This window comes from Danio rerio, chromosome 3 (genome assembly GCF_049306965.1).
Source record: "Danio rerio strain Tuebingen ecotype United States chromosome 3, GRCz12tu, whole genome shotgun sequence".
NCBI classification, from domain to species: Eukaryota; Metazoa; Chordata; class Actinopteri; order Cypriniformes; family Danionidae; genus Danio; species Danio rerio.
Window position 1 is genome coordinate 35,450,001 of NC_133178.1, and position 19,404 is coordinate 35,469,404.

Genomic DNA, 19,404 nt, shown 5'->3' on the forward strand with positions numbered 1-19,404 from the left:
TACGTCTTTCCTCAGGTCAGGGATGTAGACCGTAACCCTCAACAGGTTGTGTACATAACACTCCTAGGAAACACATGATATTATCTTCATTAACACACGTAATTACATCACTTCACTCTTTATTTACTCAAATTACTCACAAGCGTTCTGGAAGATTTCTGCACAAAAGGAAACTTGTCAGTGAGGATTGGCATCAGGAACCGACTGGTTCTGACAGAGCAAGCAAAAGTGTTTGTAAGTTAAAAGATAGGTATTTATCTACTAAAACAAAAATAAAAAAGCTTTGGGGGTTTTGTAGGACACTTACGAAGGAACATATCTTGCGATAAGCTGTAAAGCTTGATGACAATTATCAAATGTCCTTGGCAGATCTGCATAAATGTGAAAAGAAAATTAATTACTGTGTGAAACAGAAGGTGGATTAGTGACCCTCTGCTCTTATTTCATTAATGCTAACAGTCTATAGAGAGAAAGAGTAGTTAACAGCTAACAAACTATTTATAAGACAATATACCACTATTCATAATGAACAATATAATTTAATATAATATAGCACAATACAATATAATGATATAATATAATAGTAAATTAATACTGCTCAATGATTATTTATCTCAAAATATTGCGATGAGATTGAATAATCAATAATCAAAAAATCAATAATAGCAGCAAAATTTTTTAGCCAAACAACAAACTCTCATATATTCTGACTAAAGTATAAGGGTAGACCATTAAAATGTATAAAATGGTACATCAACAAAATTAACAGTCAAAACACCAGTGATCACAAACAAAGACTACAGGATACACAAGACATGTCACTCGTGTCTTTTTGAATAGGGAAAAGTGTAACGGTCAATATGGCAAGGAGCCATCATTGATCACTATATGGCGAATAAAGCGTTCCTTCAAGTACAGAAGCCAATCACCAATCGCTATGGACTGACAATATTCCGGGAGAGGGGATTGGACCAGACATGAGTTTCTGCAGAGTTTGTGTAATTTGAATGTTTAAAAATGAAACTAAAAGGACAGTTGTTGTTTACTTTTATTGGTGATTTCTAATATGAAATTCAATAGTAAGCTAGGCAAACAATTTTAGAGAATTTGATGCTTCTCCATGCAATAAGAATGCCCGAGCATACTAAACGAGAGGCATTTGAAAGACGGCCGCCGAGTGAAATGACTTGCCTTAAAGAAACTGTCACAAATCACACATAATTAATATCACAAAAAAGTCTACAAACTTTCATCTTCATCATCAGAATCTGAAATATCCACATTTCCTTCTTGGATTCTGATTCTCTCTGCGAAAAAAGGAAAATAAACATGATTTTTACATGATGTTATACAATGTGAAAGCAGTGAAGTGCTAACAAGAAATCATAATAAATCTTACTCGGTGAAAAATTAGTGACGACCATTCGAAGACAAGCTCTGAGATAAACTGTCTGTGCCGACACCAGGTTACTCAGAAAAGCCAAATATTCTTCCACCACAGCCTGACTGCGACCAAGCCACGGCAGTTTCTGTATCAGGAAATATTTGCTGCATTAGAGACCTGATAGCTTTGAAATATAACTTTAGACAGATTAGTCTTTCACTCACCAAAACAACATATACTAATTGCTCGTGATCTTTGCCAAGCTGAGTGACACATGTCCTAAATTCCTGCAACCAGTTGATAATTTGAGCATCCTGCAATGAGATAAGCACGACAATGAAAACAGAAATTTATTAACAGCCTCCAGTATTCATTCTGATTCAGTCGATTTATCAATGAATCACTTATGAGCAATTCCAGCGTTATGGATGTGACATTTGAAGTCATCTCAAAATCATCTAAAACTTCAAAACATAAATTCATGTAGAAAGTATATATGTATATATCTATATATACCATAGGTCTCAAACTCAATTCCTGGATGGCCACAGCTCTGCATAGTTTTTCTCAAATCCTGATAAAACACAGGAGATCCAAATAATTGAGGTGTTCAAAAGAGTCATGAACACCTTCATTAGTTGGATCATCTGTGTTTGATCAGGGTTAAAGCAAAACTGTGCAGAGCTGTGGAAATCCATGAATTGAGTTTGAGACCTATGACATATATTAAAACATCTGTTTATAATTTCCAAATCAACCAACCACATGAGTTATGGGATCAGAAAAATATCAATCTGTAAACATATTTTATATTTTAAATAAGGAAAATAAACATGGATGTGACTAAAAAAGTTTGCGAGTTTACAGTATACAACATACTTTGTAGAAAAGTTAAAGAAATATTGCAACATGCTAATGAAAATGCTAAGAGTTGTCTCTCCATAGAACAAAAATGATTGATTTTATTTTATTTTACATTTATGAGGAAAAAGCTTTGTTATCTTTCTGTTCTGGATGTGACCAATGTAAAAGTGGCACTTGTGTGACTTTAATAAATCAAATATAATTGTTTGAAAACATTGACAAAGACATTGAAGTATTTTTACAGTACTGTACAATACAAGCCTACATAAAAAAAAAATGTTTGCTATTTTGCTGGAAACTTTTATTTTCATGGCAAGGTTGACATTTGCATAGAATTGCTCTCATACTGATTTGTGAGAATGAGGTAAAGTTGGTTTTATATTCACACATTCATTCCTTTTTAAACAGTGACAATTTGTGACAAGCTACTTTGAATATTCGGTCTGAAATTGCATGCAAGAATGCCTTCAAAACAACATTAGCACTATTTGATTGACTGTGAATAGTGTTGTACTTGGGTAGTCTTTGGTTGCTAATATGGTTTTCCTGTTTAGAATTTGGAAAGACTACTTTTCTGAAATTATATTATTAAGGTGAAAGTCTGTATGTGCGAATATAAAACCAACTTTAGTTCAATATTTGTGAGTGGGTTTATCTAAGTGCACCTTAAGGAAAAAAATATGACTTTTAAAATAATTATTCCAACTACTTGAAATTGACTTAACACTGAACTCAACAGAGCTAAATAACAGCATTATTGACAATAACTGATAACATGAAAATTAAAACATTGACATACACTGCTACTGAATTGAAACTAAACAGTCCTGAACTTCATTTTAAGACCGAAAGAGTGAATAAAAATAAGACTCGCCTTAATATCCGGGTCTGAGAGTTGATGTTTTATCAGCTCATAGTCGCTTGTGTCGCCCTGAATCAGAACATGTCAGGGCATGTATTACAGATAGTAATACTCATACGTTGTAATGTTTTTTATAATTTAAGTTAGTCTAACGCACCTTTTGTAGTTTAGCCAAAGTATTGGCAACTGTGCCTCCAAAGCGCACCGTTTTCAATGGTGGTGTATTGATGAAATCTCTGCCTTCAATCTCCATTATGTATGAGAAACACAATGTTCTGAAAGCAGATAAAACAATATGACAATATTGTCAACGACAACTAACAGCTGTCAAATGTATCCGTTTATCAGTTTATTATGTAAACACTGCCTATACAAATACACACATAACGTAAATATAAACAACAGCATATATGATGTGCGAAGATCTTTAACGACTGCTCGTTGTTATTACAATTAATTACGCGAGGTAATTAATCGGCACTTACCAAACAGTATTTAATCAAATAAATATATACCTAAATTAAGCATTATACGCATAATGTAGCTGTCACATGCGTGACCATGCCGCGATACGCCAACCGGAAGCTCTGTTTTGTTGTTACGGAAGCAGCCGGTTTAGTTCAGTTGTGTTACAGAAATGGAGGTTGTGTTAAAGAAAGGTTCTGCCACCTTGTGGTTTGAAGTGTAATGATGACTTGATGTTGTCTTGCTTTGCTTACAATAATATTGTTCATCACGGGGCTCCTTGGTGGACAGACAGATGGCAAAAGGTTGCCTACGTATATTACAAAATTGAGTGTTAACATTTACGATTTGTCTATGATAAAGTGAATATGGTAACACTTTACAACACTTTGGCACAGTGGGTAGCATGATAACTTCACAGCAAAAAGGTCGCTGGTTCGAGCATCAGCAGGGTCAGTTGGCATTTCTGTGTGGAGTTTACATGTTCTCCCCGTGTTGGCGTGGGCTTCATCCGGGTGCTCCAAGTTTCCCCCACAGTCCAAAGACATGCGCTAAAGGTGAATTGGGTAAGCTAAATTGGCTGTGTCTGTGTGTGAATGCAAGAGTTTATGAGTGTTTCCCAGTGATGGGTTGCAGCTGGAAGGGCATCCGTTGTGTAAAACATATGCTGGATGAGTTGGTAGTTCATTCCGCTGTGGCGATCCCTGATTAATAAAGAGACTAAGCTGAAAAGAAAATGAATGAATATAATATTGTACTTTCTCTATATAAGATTAGATAGAGATCAATTATAGGTTATATGGTGGATCCCTATACAAATATTTGTACTATTTATTTATTTAGGTTGAATCAAATTAACTTCACAATTCTTTTCCACTCACAATATGTTAACTGACTTAAAATATATAAATCTCACATAAGTTAAAAGTAAAAATTTAAATATAATTAGCCTGTTTTAATAAAATGAAGTAACAAAAAACAGGCGGTTCACTCCGCTGTGGCGACCCCGGATTAATAAAGGGACAAAGCCAAAGAGAAAATGAGTGAATGTAGTAACAAAAAACATTGTCAATGTTAAGAATTTTCATAACCAAATGTTTTCTATTTCAGACTCGTGGCATTTGTTTATTTATTTTTTTTCACAAAATTAATGTCACAAAACAATTTACATATAATTCCTTTTTTTTATACTTTGGGTTGTGTGAAATCTTGTTTTTGTTTCACCCTAGAATGCTGATTTGAGAGTTCTATACAGGCATGGGCCGGTATAAGTTTGTGACTATATGATAACCTTGGATAAAAATCATATCAAGGTATTTTGATTACAGCTCTAGAATATTTCACTTTTTAATGTCTTAGTAAAAGTAGCACATTTTTCCATTTTAAACACAATATACAGTATTTAATTTGACATTTCTTCAATTTACAATTCACATTTAAAATATTTTGGAAAGGTAAACATGTCAGGCTAAATAGTTTAAATAAATCATTGACTTCTGCTAGCTATATTAGATTTAAAAACACTGATTTTCTTACAACACATAAAAAATACATTAAAATAACTTGAAATCCTTAGGAACAGTAAAACAGTAAATTTTAGTGGTTTTAAAATCTTGACTTTTTCAAACCGTGGTAAACCTTAAAACCAGTTATCGTCCCATGCCCAGTTCTATATATCAAAGTTCATTAAGAAACCTGCTTTCTCAGTAAACACATCTACAGTTGCTTTATGTAGCTTAAGTGTGCAATTTTCAACAAGTGATGCCATGTATGAACACATGTAAAATCACATAAAAGACATGAACCACCTACTGAGAAATAAAGCTAAAACACCCAAAGCTTAACATAAATATATGTAAACTGTTGCGAAACATCGAGGGCTGTCGTAGAGTTAAACATCAAACTGTCTGCCACCCATCCTGTTCATTTACACCCGTTGGTTCTAAATTGGTATGAGCAAACAAAGATAAGAGGAAGCAAAGCTAATAGCACTTCTAACTGTCCAAAGGTTGTACAGTAGAAATGTTTGAGATTCAATAAAAGCAGGACACTAAAACATGTCCGGGTTGTGATCGCTTGTTGTTTGAAACCCATGTCAGACTTATATGGAACCAATACATCCAAAACGAAGCTCACATTCACAAAATGCAGTTTGTATGTTCAAAAGACGATTAAAAAAAAACATAAAATCAATTCGTAAATTGAATTCGTAAATTCTAAAATATGCAAATCCAATGCATAAATTCAAAACACGATTCATACATTTATTTTCTTCTCGGCTTAGTCCTTTTATTAATCCTGAACGAACCGCCAACTTATCCAGCACATGTTTTACGCAGCGCATGCCCTTCCAGCTGCAACCCATCTCTGGGAAACATCCATACACACTCATTCACACTCATACACTACGAACAATTTACCCTACCCAATGCACCTGTACCACATGTCTTTGGAATGTGGGGGAAAGCAGGACCACCCGAAGTAAACCCACGCTAACGCAGGGAGAACATGCAAACTCCACACAGAAACGCCAACTGACCCAGCCGAGGCTCAAACCAGCGACCTTCTTGCTGTGAGGCAACAGCACTACCTTCTGCGCCACCGCATCGCCCAAAACACGATTCATAAATACACAATTAGTAAATTACAAAATATGCAAATCGAATTCATAAATTCAAAACAAGATTCATAAATACACAAATCCAATTCATTTGGCGAACATTTTTTTTGATTTTGGCTTTTGAAATCACAAATTGTGTGTTTACAAATTGGATTTTGTAAATGTGAATTGTGTTGTGTATGCATGTTTTTTTATTTTGTAAATGTATTATTTTTGAGACTGACCGGGCTCCATAGACTAAGGCCTATAAAACACACAAATAAATGTAGGAAAATACATAATCATTTATTGCTGCTCTTGTCAATGCATAATTTCAAAATAGAGTACAAAGCACAAAACAAATCAACAAAAGAGTATTTTACATAATACACAATTGTAAACACTTGTGATAAAAACAACAATATCAAAAAAATAAAATCATATTTCAACAAGAGAAAAAAAAATAAAACTCTGCTTAGGCATTGTCATGGTTGATTATCCTCTTCTGTAGCCTGTTAAAATAAAACAAGAACATTTTATTTATAAAGCTTATTGCTGTTTTCAAAAGGTCTCTCTGTATGAAAACAAGCCATTTTTATACTTTCATACACACTTTATTCACAATTTATAAATCCCTTATTTTACTTTATTGTCTTTCATGTTGTAACTTAGTAATACCAGTGTGTAAATCATACCCATATTATGAGTTAGCCGTTGTGTTGCATTACCTTTCTTCTTGTTAATTTTTATTTGCAACTATTTGTGTTTGTCCTTAAAAAACCTTGCGGACTGCTAAACAGCCTGTCAACGCATCTCTTATATATAATAAATCTATTATATTCTGTTCTATTAAATTATAAGAAGAATATTCACAATATACATTGTCAGGATGAATCTGTCTCATAAATATTAATAGGCCTATACAGTACATCTGTTGTATTTTACATTACTGTTGTCCTTCGTTGAGCTATAAGGTTTCATGGTTGATGTTTAACCGAGTGATCTGTCTTTACTTATGCAAATACTTCCTCAAAGTCATTTCGCTTACACATTTTCTTTCTCTCTATGGATAATTTTTAAATGTCTGTGTGACAAATATGATCATGATTAAGAGGCAAAGCACACTTTCAGGTCAACTTGACATGTTTTCTTTCTCTCTATGGATGATTTTTAAATCTCCATGTGACAAATATTACAATGAGTAAGAGAATAAAACACACTTTCAGGACAACTGTACATGCATTCTGTCTCTCTGTGGATACTTTTAAAATCTCCATGTGACAATTATCATCAAGAAGGAGTGGAACACACTTTTAGGACACCATCTGACATATTTGATTTGGTCAAACATGAATTGATCAACTAGTGACATTGGAATTGTTGTAAAAACAATAAAAACATGACTGTGTTATTAACCTGTACATGGTGGTTCATATAGCCTGAGTCTCTCCGGTCACTGCCCCAGAAACAGTGCTCACATTATCCTGAGAGGTCATTGCAAGAGTCACTGGCACTTCTCTTCTGTGCTTCCCCTGACCAGGCGTCGCACCTTGACCTCTGGGTCCCCCATTTCTCCTGAAAGAGTTCCTGATGCCGCTGGAGAGGCGACTGGAGAACCTCCTGACCACTCCAGCCAAACCCCTACCCTTTTTCAGCAAGCCCACATCATCCTCAAGCTCTTCGGGAGGCACCTCGATATTACCCGTGTACCAGAAAACCCACCAGATGAGGCTCAGGAATATGATGATGGCTCCCGCGTATATTAAAAAGTCATAGAAGAAGAGATCTCCAAAAACGCCGAGCAACAATATGATGAGTCCGAGCACGTCGAAAGACACGGCGAGCCAGAACGCGCACGAACAGCGCCCGAGACCGCCCGGCGCTGCCTCCATCTCCAGCCTGTTTTTATAGTTTTTTTTAGTCCTTCAGAAATGTTGAATTTGTGTTTTTGAAATGTTAGCCGTTTGGGTGCAGACGTTGGAAGAGGTTTGGATTGTTTTTGGTTTGTTTTATAGACGTGCAGCGAGAAGGAAGGAGCTTTCCGTTCACCTGAAGGGAGTGGCATGAGCGGTGGGAGAGTCTTCACACACTCACCTAGAGACAGTCAACCATAAGTACACACTCTCTCTATCACACGCACACGCACATACATGCAGGACACCGAGGGCCGTTCTTCAGGTACAGTATGAAGAATACACCCTTACAGTTTTACAGTAGGCTACACTCAGTTGATGATGATGTGTAAACCTGTGGAGCTTTTGTAAAACACTAACAGATCCTTACAGGTCAATGTTCTGTGATAACGTAGGCTATAACTATAAATTATGATTTATTGAAGCAACAATATACAGTTGTAAACATTTTAAGTGGGTCAAAAAAGTTTTTTTTTTAAATTGTCCTAAATATGTGTCGTTCAATAATGTAGGGATAATTTTAATGAAAGATTTTTCTTGACTGCTGCTGCTAAAAATTATAAAATGCCAATTAAATATGATAATATATATAAAATGTAAATAATAATTAACCTCCCAAGGCTTGAGTAGCCACATACGTGGACAGCACATTTTAGCTTTTAAGTGGCTATTTAAAAAACTTTAAATGTTTTATATTTTGTTACAGACATGGTGTTATCCTACAACTGTTTTGCAGCATATGGAATGTCGCAAACACTATTTTTAACTGTCCAAAATGGGGGGGAGAGGGGGCATTTGCTTTCACTCTCTTGATAGTCAAACCATGTTCAAAAAGAATTATATGTTATAAATGCATTAAAAAAACAGTCAGGAAAAGTGTTTTATTTAAATTCAAACCACGAGTCCTTATATATGGATATCATTTTTCTCTAAAAGCACATTATATCAAAAGATGATACTTAGGTTTTATTCTAATTAGGTTCCAATAAGCCCAAATAACAAAGAGAAATAAAAAAATGCTTGTAAAAAAACACCTTGAGCCTTAAGAGGTTGAAGAAACTTTTCACCCCAAATTAAAAAAACACTTTTTGCTCACTCTCAAGTGGTGACAAACCTTTATGGTTTTCTTTTTCTTCTGTAAATGAAGATATTTTGAACAATGTTGGAAACCTGTAACCATTGACATCCATAGTAGAAAAAAAAACACCAAATACTATGGAAGTCAATCGATACTGGTCTCCATAATTTTTCAAATTAACTCATACCTATGCAAGTTTGTGTAAAGCTAAGGCTGTGTTGATGATGCCAGAAGTTTTATTTATGGGGAAACTATCTCTGAAAATATGTTGCCAACCCCTGATAAAGGGAATAAACTGAAGGAAAGAAAGTGAGTGAGCAATAGTTAAATAAGTAAACAATCTTATGTCTATCAAAATCTTTCTGCCATCTTGCTTATTTTCTATAATGTTTAATTTGTTATTGTTTAATCAAATCGTCATTTGGTTAGTTATTTTGTGACAGTAAAGGAAAAGATTTTCCATCTAAATGTAAAGTTTAGATGTAGGCAGAAAAGGAAAATGTAGCTTCAATTAGGCTATTAAGTTGAATCAACTTAATAGGTCATTTCAATTTACATTAGTCACTTCAAACAAAAAGCGAAGAATTGTGATTGACTTTTGTTAAGCAACAAAAAAATGTTGTCGTGACTTATGCTGATGCTTATGCTACACTTGCAGGGCAGACTTTTTTAGCAATGTTGCCGGGCAACTTTGGAAAAGGATGCCATCAATGGGCAACCTGGTGACAGGGCAACTAATTAGGACAAGGTACAACATTGTGGCCCATTTTCAATAGGAAAGTAGCCAAACCAACACTGCTAAAAAGACATTGGTCAAATAGTTGCCCTGAGTATCAAGAATTTTGCAGTGTTAATGTTTAAAAATGGGTAGCACAGTGGGTCAGTGGTTAGCACTCGCAGCAAGTAGTCTCTAGTTCGAGTCCCAGCTGGGTCAGTTTGCATTTCTGTGTGGAGTTTGCATGTTCTCCCCATGTTTGCTTGGGTTTCCTCTAGGTGGTCCCATTTCCCCCAAAGTCCAAAGACTATAGGTTAATTAGCCATAGTGTGTGAGTGTGAGTAGATGATAGAGGGTGTTTCTCAGGACTGAGTTGTGATTGTAAGGGCATCCACTGCGTAAAATATATGCTGGAATAGTTGGTGGTTTATTCGGCTGTGGCGACCTCTGATAATCAGAGACTAAGCCAAAGGAAAATGAATGAATGAATGAATATTTAGAAATGGGAATGGCCACTTTCAACTTGTTATAAATGCAATTAAAAGGTTAACATGGAAATTGCATCTAAAAAATTAAATATAAGTGGTTTTGTAATTATTGCAATTATGAAAACACAGCCGAATGAAACAACTTTAGATTTTTTATTCAAATCCTTATTAACTTGTCTGAAATAAAATAATTTTCTAAACCAATATGTAAAAGGAAAACACCATAAAGTTGCAATAATTAAAGTAAACATAACGGGGCTGGTAAATGCTTGATTCTAATTTTCTGGTTTAACATTCGAAGGCATTACAGTTTCATATTATATGAATTAACAGCCAAAAATTGAATAATAAGTCTGCATCACCATCTCAGGTGTGCAATAATTTCAAATAATTATTTGTTCCATCATCAATTATTTCTTACTTACATTGAACAATACTTTTGTAACCGTATCTGTGTCTTTGTTAATGTTAGTTAAACAGTTCTTCATTATAGTTCATGTTAGCTCAGATTCATGTTTACTACAATTTTTAAAACATTATTTGTTAATGTAAAAATGTTGTAACTTTATCTAAGATTATTTAACATTTTATAGTATTTTTGTAGTATTATTAGTATTTTATTAGTATTTATTAGTATTTTCATGCTAACTAATCTACTTAACTCATAATAAAAATAAAGTACTACCTAAAAGGCATTTTTGAAACTAATCTGCTAAAATCATAAAAATATTCTCTCTACTTGTCAGAGGTCATATATTGCAGACAGAGAGCGCACACCAGACATTTTTACCCTTCAAAGATTAGCAAACATGTGATCCTGCCTAATCCAACACAGACAATCAGTACCGGAAAAGCTGTTTATCTGTTACCCAGCATCACCCTCAATATCTCATAAAATCTACATTAAGCTGTCATAGTTCCAAATTCTAAATGTTTAAACACCTCACTCATCTGAAACAACCACTGATTTAGCTAATAGATGCAGTGTAAACTGTGAAATACTGTTTATATAATAATATGTATTACAATATTCAATTCAATGTGTTTATTTCTATAGCACTTTTACAGTGTTGATTGTGTCAAAGCTGCTTAACATAGAAGTTCTAGTAAAGTCCAGATTTCAAAGTTGAATTTAATATATATATATATTTTTTCATACAAACCAATCTTTTAAAAGCTGCATCACTTTTGAGTAAATGCATGTAGCCTAATATAAACCTTTCAAGTGAATGCACCTTCATTTCTGAAAAGAGAAAATAAAAAAATACAACACACTTCATGAACTTTTATAATCATTTTAAAAATAAATCAGTAAGGTATTTGGGTTGAATAGCAATCTAATGACCTGGGGCACAATGACACAAGACCCTTCGGGCACCACACAGCAAAATACATAAAGTCACAATTCATCGTCCTTCCATTAATAAATTAAATCACATACAACTATATAGTGTTGTTTCAGCATAAATATAAATTAAACACGTACCCGTTATCATTCTTAATACAACCATAAGTGGCAACAATCCATAAACCCAACAGACTCAATATAGTACCATTGTGGGACTTAACTGTCCTTTTGCAAAGGCACAATGTTGTATATGTACGCCACTATGTGTCTATTTCTCTTCGTCTGTACTGCGATGTAGAAGCCGTTTCTTGGGGGCCATTACCCAAGCTAAGGCCACTGCTGCGGTCCCATCTCCACTCTGTCGAGAGAAACACAAAAACGTGGCCCATACGAACGCTGAGCAGCCCATGAACGCTGTCCTCAGGTAGAGAGGCATCAGAACAAAATTCAGGAACTGCAAGACATTACAGATTAGTCAGTATAAACAAACTATTTCAATGAGATGAGAAAAAATGTTGGCAAAGCACAGAAGTGTTTACTGCACTCTTGTCTGTGTATATATGTATAACAGAAGGCGGGTCACACCTGCATGAATGGCCAGTACATTAATCCAGTCTGAAAAGTAAACATATATTTAGATTATTAGTCAATAAACGCTAGACACATCCAAAATAATTTCATAGTAACTTAAATGAGCAAAAAAAATGACCACCATTTGAAAACAAACTAAATATATCAATGAAAATAAACAAAAACCACAACAATTTTATCTGACATGTTTAATCGTAAAGCACTTTAATGCTGGTGTAAATTATTATTGCACCAACCGTAAACAGTCATTTTCATTTTAACTGTCTAAGGCTTTAAAAATGCTGTGGTCTTCCTTACATTTTTAAAATCATAATGAGACTTCAATGTAAACAAAAAAGGAACAGTTAATAAAATAACAGTGTAAAATAATCACACTTTAAATTTAAGCCTAGACTGAAGGTCTAAACTAATTATGACACTCTTACAACCCAGCAAGCATTTTTGTTTTTAATAGATGTATAATAGGCGTCTAAACATAGTCGTCTTGGCTAAAATAAGGCTAAATTTGGGCTGTCAGTGAAAATCTAATAGATGTCTAAAAATAGGCCAAAACTAGACTAGTCATCAAATCTACAGAAATGAATGACTACACATATAAAGTCTGTCTAATCTGTCTATTTGACGACTAGTTTGGGGCTATTCTAAGATGTCTATTAGATTTTCACTGACAGCCCAAGTTTAGCTTTAATTGAGCCAAGCTGCCTACAATTAGATGTCCATTAGACATCTATTAAACACACAACTATTTAATGGGAACCCAGATTGAATATGACATTCTTCAATATTGCTGTTTTATAGAGCTGTAGGTAGGCTATATGTATAATATTAAAAGTAAAGTATTTGTAAAAACATTCTTGCTGTAGTTGACAGCATTAATGACTCATTCTCACAAGAAAGGAGTAGTTCATCATGAAGTTGGTACAAGTGTTTGTTAAATAGGTCTACCTTATAGGTGTTAAAGAACTTTTCTCGCCAGTCTTCAAATATGTCCTCTTTGCCTTCTAAGAAACTCACACCTGTGAAAACAAAGAGCCGAGTAATTTGAACTGAACAAGCAAATAAGCGACTGTCATTTGACCTTCATACAGCACCTGTGTAGAAGACACTGGTCGCCAAAGGTGAGGCAAAACTTTGGTCCAAAACCAGTTTACGGAACACCATCCCGGCCGATCTTCCAGGGAAACGACTCTCTAAGGCTCGCAACCAGAAGTAGTTGAAGTTGCCCTGAAAACTCAGAGCCACGATCGCCACGTTCCTCGTGTGTCTCCAATCCATCTCATCCCTTTGCGCGATGCACTGATGGACGAAATCCCCACCGGCGAACAGGCATCCGTATAAAGTCACATTGCTGATCCAGGGCAGGATCTTTGCTCGTTTTAAACGCTTGAAAAAAGACTTTCTCATGTTCGACAACACACAAAATAGGTGAAGGCTATTTTAACCTTTGTAAATGACGTCGATGGGCATAAAGGTGACCTGTCATTGACAGACAGCCGTGGCTAAGCTCATAAAACACGACCTTTTGCTTGAGACGAGTCAAATATTGAGGTAAACTTGCGTTTCCAGAATGTTCTGTCCAGTATATTTAAACGCACGATAAATTACGGATTAATAGTTTGACAGCTCATTGTGAACATCATTGAGAAACATTACAAGATCATTACAAAGCGCTGCCAAATTAAGCCGGATCAATCGAGTACTTCTGCTTCAGTCCATCTTCTTTGACTTTAAAAGGCAGAGCGAGGCAAACATAAGAATTACGGTTCATTAGTCCATTTAGCAATTAAGTTAAAAGGCTCCAGAGCGCGTTCATACACCCATCAGCAGTTTCCCGTTACTTATAGGCAAGTGCTCAAATCCTACATTAATCTGCCCGCGCGCTCCTGCGCGTTCAGGGGTGGCGCGCCTTCATTTGATCTGTATGTAAAAACGATCGACCGCCCACACTCAGGTAACAGATCTGTATATTCATGCGATCAGCGCAAATACCTGATGCTTAAATGCTCAAATTTGTTTCTGAATGCTAATGCCACATGGAATTCTGTTTCATTTTTATTTTACTTTAAAAGTTTTATTTATCTTAAAGTTCACATCCATGCGATTTGCATAGGCTTAACACAATATAATAATGATATTATTATTATTATTATTTCTCCACAGTCCAAAAAACATGTGTGTGATTAAGTGTCTATGGGTGTGGTCACCATGGGTTGCAGCTGGAAGAGCATTCGCTGCATGAAACATGTGCTGGATAAGTTGGCGGATCATTCTGCTGTGGCGACCCCAGATTAATAAAAGGAATAAGCCAAAAAGAAAATCAATGAATTATTGTTTTCAAAGAATTGTCCATATCTTGATTTCTAAATTGAAAAAAAAGGAATTCAGAATATTTTCAGTAATTACAAAAATTTTTATTCAGATTCTTAGCCTAGAAAATGCATACACAAAGTGTGTCCCTCGCTGAAGCTCTCTACACTGCACAATTCATTTCTCACAACATCTTTGCACCTTTCCTATAAAAGGATGTTCATGTGTGAAGACCAGTGGCACCCCCAGAAAATTTTCTTAGGGTTGGCCAGAAGAGGCCACACCAAATCTTGGTGTGGCACACAAAAAATAATCCATTCAGTGTAATGTTACATTTTTGTTTTTGGTAAATGAAAAAATGTGGCTTTAATTCATATAATTAATTAATTATTTATTTATTTAAAATATTGCAATGTATTCCTTGAAATCAGCAAGTGCATGTGCAAACCAAATAAAAAGCAATATTTAGTTTAAAAACACCTTTCATATAAATAAATACCTTTTCAGTCATTTTTCACATACTTTCATTGTACAGCATACAGTTTATGCCATGTCTAAAATTAATAAAGATTAATTAATTAATTAAACAAACAAATGAACAAACTGAACAAAAGGAAATTACTATACACAGGCACACACACACACACACACACACACACACACACACACACACACACACACACACACACACACACACACACACACTTACTATACAGACCCTAATAATATAATTTATCCATATTCCTTTTTGAGCCACAATATTAAAAATACAGCTTCTTCTATTGCTGTACCTTAAGGTAAATATTAAATTGCCATTGCTGTATGTTGTAGGTGTGTGCTGTCAACGACAATCAGGGAGGGGGAAGGGCAGTGAATCAGCTATGTCAGTGGCACCAATCAATCCACAATAATGTATTCCCGTGGGGGCACCCCTGGTGAAGACCATAGTGCCAAACATACTTTAACACATAGCTTGTTGTTGTATATGAGCATTTGCCCTGACAAATTCCACATTACAGTTTAACAGTAACCAACTACTGACATTTAAAGATTTAAATGATATATCCGATATATTACATTTATTTCAATATATTTAATTTTTTATACAATAATATGTTGTATTAGAAATAATATCCTAAAATGAATGTAATATTCATTCATTCAACTCACCTATATCGCATGTCTTTGGACTGTGGGGGAAACCGGCATACTGGATGAAACCCATGCAAACATATAGGAGAACATGCAAACTTCACACAGAAATGCCAACTGACCCAGCTGAGGCTCGAAGCAGTGACCTTCATTCTGTAAAGAACAGCACTACTCGGTGCCACCACGTCATCTAAATGCAATATAATAACAGAACAAACAGTGCACATTATTGGAAAACATTGTTGGAGGAGTGACTGTTACTGTACTCCAGAAGATATGCATGTGATGGCTCAATGCTGAAAAAAAACATGTTGTAAAACGAAACCTTTTATGCTCACTAGAGTGCAAAAATAAACATGCAATAGTGGCACATTTGACAGTTCTGTTTCAATATTATCAAACCTTCAACTGAGGGTGCTTTTGATTTTATTATGAGTGAACTACACTGAAAAAATTGATGTCTGCAAAATTGTTGCAAACAATTTATTTGTGTTGAATTTAAACAAACCAATTGAATTTAGTAATCTACAACTTAATTTGTTTGTTTAAATTCAGCTCAAATAAACTGGTTGACAACGGGTGTTAGCAATGACTAATTCCTGGACAAATTATTTATATAAATTAGCTGAAGTACAGTGTAGTTTGCAAAATCAATTTGAACTGACAGTGGCAGCACGGTGGAACAGTGAGTAGCACGATCGCCTCAAAGCAAGAAAGTCGCATTTCTGTGTGAAGTTTGCATGTTCTCCCTGTGTTCGCTTGTGTTTCCCCTGGGTGCTCTGGTTTTTCCCACACTCCAAAAACATGTGGTATAGCTAGGTGGATTTGGAAGGCTAAATTGTCTGTATAGTGTATGTGTGTGAATGAGTGTGTATGAATGTTTCCCAGTGATTGGTTGCAGCTGGAAGGGCATCCACTGCATAAAACATATGCTGGATAAGTTGGCGGTTGATTCGACTTTGGTGACTCCAGATTAATAAAGGGACTAAGCCAAATAGAAAATGAATTAATGAATTTTAATCTAACAAGAAATTTCAGTTCTGAAATTGAATCGAAATTCATTAAATACACTTAAGAAAAAAGAAAAAAAAATCTGTAAAATTGTTGCCAACAATTTATGGATTGAATGTAAACACACAAATTAAATTTAGTATGTTCAACTTTATTTGTTTGTTTAAATTCAGCCCTAATAAATAGTTTAAAATCGCTTACATTTTTTTTGTAAACCCAAGAAATAATTTTTGAATAATTTCTTATTCAAAGAGCATCAACTTTGCAAAAAAGTTGACAGTTTATGACTTGATTGTACATTTTGTTAACAACACGTGAATCAGATTCAGATTTGTTGTACATTTAATTTTAACAAATCAAGCAGAATCAGAAACACTAATCTGATTTGAGTTTGGTAAACAGCATAGTATTCAAAATAATATGCAAAAACCTTTCAAACGAAAGAATGATTTAAATCTAATGCAAATCATATTTTGGTTCTAAATTAAAATGTTTTATGAGCTCAATCATGGCAAAAAAAAACCTAGATGTTACCTTTAGGCCATTTAAAATTAATCTTTTTTATATTAATTAATTTTAAATTAATAGACAAAATAAAACTGCATTCATAACTACAGTAATAAAAAAACAAAAGCAAAGCTGGAGGAAAGCTAACGAATCACATTTAAACATTTTCTAATTCTTAAAGGGATAGATCATCAAAAGAAAAATAAATTTGCTCACTATTTACTTGCCCTTAAGTGGTACTAAACACAAAAGAAGATATTTTGAAGAAAGCTAAAAACCTGGCCTGAGAAAACCCCTCTTTGGACCGATAAGGCCCCGGAAGCGACAGTGGAAACGCGGCTATTTCATGGTAGTAAAAACAAGTCAATGGTAAAGGTTAGGTTTCAAGTATTCCTCATAATATCATTTTTGTGTTGAACAGAAGAAAGAAAGTCAAACACGTTTCGAACTAGTAAAGAGTGAGTAAATAAGAGCAGAATTTTCATTTTTGGGTGAACTATCGGCTCCTGAACTCAGAATAGCCTTGATATTTTAAGAATAAAAACACAAGGGTTTGGTTTTTACTATATTTATATATGCTATTTTTGTTTTTAATGTGAGTATATGATATTTATAAAAACTTAAATCATATTGTAATACTTTGTTTTATTGAAAGACAGTCTATTTAACTCGATCATAAATGCATGTGATTGCGACGCCAGAGACCACGTGATGCGATAAAAGCATCACTAAATCAGGTTTTTCGGCTTAATACTTTTAAAGTAAACACCCCCAAAGAACAGACCGGGGTCTTGCTTCTCTTGACTCCTCTGCATCATTGCATATCTGTGCATTATCTAAAAAGGGACACTGTTAAGGGGGCGTATGTTTAGGCTACGTCAGCGTTGCCAGCGTGGAGCGGCATGATACCAGGAAGTAGCACATTTCAATTGACTATACAAATAACGAAGAGAAAGGGTAATCGAGGTGATTTTCCGGTGCTATTTGGATTCGCGTCCCTAAAATACACCGCACGGGGACACGGAGAGTCCCTGCGACTGGGTTATTAACGCCGCATGGAGAAGCCGCCCGTGAAGGTAATGTAATGTAATGTAATGTAGATCATTCCTGAAGGACTCTCTCATTTGATTAAAGTGCATGAAGAGCATTCGCTGTCATTGCAATAGAGAGGAGGATGCGGAGATACACCGGACAAACCACGGTCGACTGTTTCCTTTAGTGCACCGCTCAATGTAAAAGAGCTGGAGCAAAATGATTTTTTAATAGCTGGTGGTCTGTCATGTACTAATTTAGTCTTAAAAACCGTGTTGAAACGGCAACCGTCACAGTGTTGCAAAATTGAGGGATTGTGTTTGAGCAGGATGTGCTCCAGGACAAGGCTTGACATTCAGTGTTATCCTAGTCTGGACGAACAGATGAGAGCTGCTGAATTGAAATGAGCCTTGTCATCCGACAGGTTTTCGACTTCAACACACCCCTGCATCCTGAATATCAGGAATTCTGTGTGTGAAGAGAGAAAGTAACAATTACATTCACATTATGCAATGTACAATTACAAATAATGTAGTGCTATATTCAAAACGCAACAGTCATAAAAGGTCAAGGGCCTACTTCATTTGTTTTTTAATGTAGGCAGTGAAAGTGCCTTACAGGTGAAATATGATGTGTTAATGCCCGAGGAATTTGATGTTATATGAAATGTGATACAGACGCATTGTCATCATGTTTGGGTTTTATTCTGTATTTCAGTGCAATGCCCTTCAGGGATAACCATGTACGTTTTTCTGTGTACTATTGTAGATGATGGACCCTACGTTGGCTGAAATGGGGAACCATCTTTCTGATGCCATGAAGATCTTGGAAAGTGGGAAATTGTAAGACTTCACATTTCATCATGTTGCTAATAATATAAGTGTATCAGTGATAGTTCACCCAAAAACGCTAGTTTGCTGTTCATTTACACACCCTCAGGCCATGCGGTATATATCTGACTTTGAAAAGTTTTAGCAAAACTGTGGTCCTTGGTCATTCATAATACACAAATTAATGACTTAAGGCACTTTAGAGTCAAAAACATATTCAGGCAAAACAAAGTTAATTCTTGTGATTCCAGATGATAC

The 19,404-nt window shown here is 35.1% G+C and overlaps 4 protein-coding genes across 17 annotated transcripts in view; 1 reads left to right on the plus strand and 3 right to left on the minus strand.

Annotated features, from left to right (window-relative positions):
- The window catches only part of rrn3 (RRN3 homolog, RNA polymerase I transcription factor), a 13,443-nt gene extending 9,744 nt beyond the window's left edge, over positions 1 to 3,699 (minus strand). The window contains exons 1-9 of one of the 2 annotated variants that reach the window (XM_701870.7): positions 3,626 to 3,699; positions 3,268 to 3,385; positions 3,123 to 3,179; positions 1,609 to 1,698; positions 1,400 to 1,529; positions 1,248 to 1,307; positions 308 to 371; positions 141 to 210; positions 1 to 63 (exon numbers count right to left, since the gene is read on the minus strand). The exon at positions 1 to 63 is cut by the window's left edge and continues 36 nt beyond it. In XM_701870.7, the coding sequence (XP_706962.2) occupies positions 1 to 63; positions 141 to 210; positions 308 to 371; positions 1,248 to 1,307; positions 1,400 to 1,529; positions 1,609 to 1,698; positions 3,123 to 3,179; positions 3,268 to 3,363 (630 nt within the window). In that variant the 5' untranslated portion in view covers positions 3,364 to 3,385; positions 3,626 to 3,699. Of the gene's footprint in view, positions 64 to 140; positions 211 to 307; positions 372 to 1,247; positions 1,308 to 1,399; positions 1,530 to 1,608; positions 1,699 to 3,122; positions 3,180 to 3,267; positions 3,386 to 3,595 lie in introns of both variants that reach the window. The other variant, XM_005164109.5, reaches the window with a different exon arrangement.
- A 2,764-nt stretch (positions 3,700 to 6,463) lies between these two features.
- si:dkeyp-72e1.6 lies at positions 6,464 to 8,180 on the minus strand. The gene is made up of 2 exons (NM_001386432.1): positions 7,591 to 8,180; positions 6,464 to 6,686 (listed from the first exon to the last, which is right to left on the minus strand). Exon 1 carries the CDS (start codon positions 8,064 to 8,066, stop codon positions 7,605 to 7,607), a length of 462 nt encoding a protein of 153 aa, NP_001373361.1. The 5' UTR covers positions 8,067 to 8,180; the 3' UTR covers positions 6,464 to 6,686; positions 7,591 to 7,604.
- Positions 7,638 to 19,404, plus strand: part of pdxdc1 (pyridoxal-dependent decarboxylase domain containing 1) — a 38,452-nt gene continuing 26,685 nt past the window's right edge. For 6 of the 13 annotated variants that reach the window (XR_012398886.1, XM_009299622.5, XM_068216686.2 and 3 more), the window contains exons 1-2: positions 18,250 to 18,360; positions 19,085 to 19,158. Coding sequence is in view for 12 of the 13 variants with exons in the window: in XM_009299622.5 (XP_009297897.1) it covers positions 18,340 to 18,360; positions 19,085 to 19,158 (95 nt within the window). In the remaining variant the exon portion in view is untranslated. Of the gene's footprint in view, positions 8,353 to 18,239; positions 18,361 to 19,084; positions 19,159 to 19,404 lie in introns of those variants that run through there. The other 7 variants (XM_073939562.1, XM_068216690.1, XM_068216692.1 and 4 more) reach the window with 5 other exon arrangements.
- mpv17l (MPV17 mitochondrial membrane protein like) lies at positions 11,650 to 14,157 on the minus strand. The gene is made up of 4 exons (XM_686547.11): positions 13,399 to 14,157; positions 13,253 to 13,323; positions 12,302 to 12,331; positions 11,650 to 12,170 (listed from the first exon to the last, which is right to left on the minus strand). The coding sequence occupies exons 1-4, from the start codon at positions 13,709 to 13,711 to the stop codon at positions 11,985 to 11,987; spliced, it is 600 nt and encodes a 199-aa protein (XP_691639.1). The 5' UTR covers positions 13,712 to 14,157; the 3' UTR covers positions 11,650 to 11,984.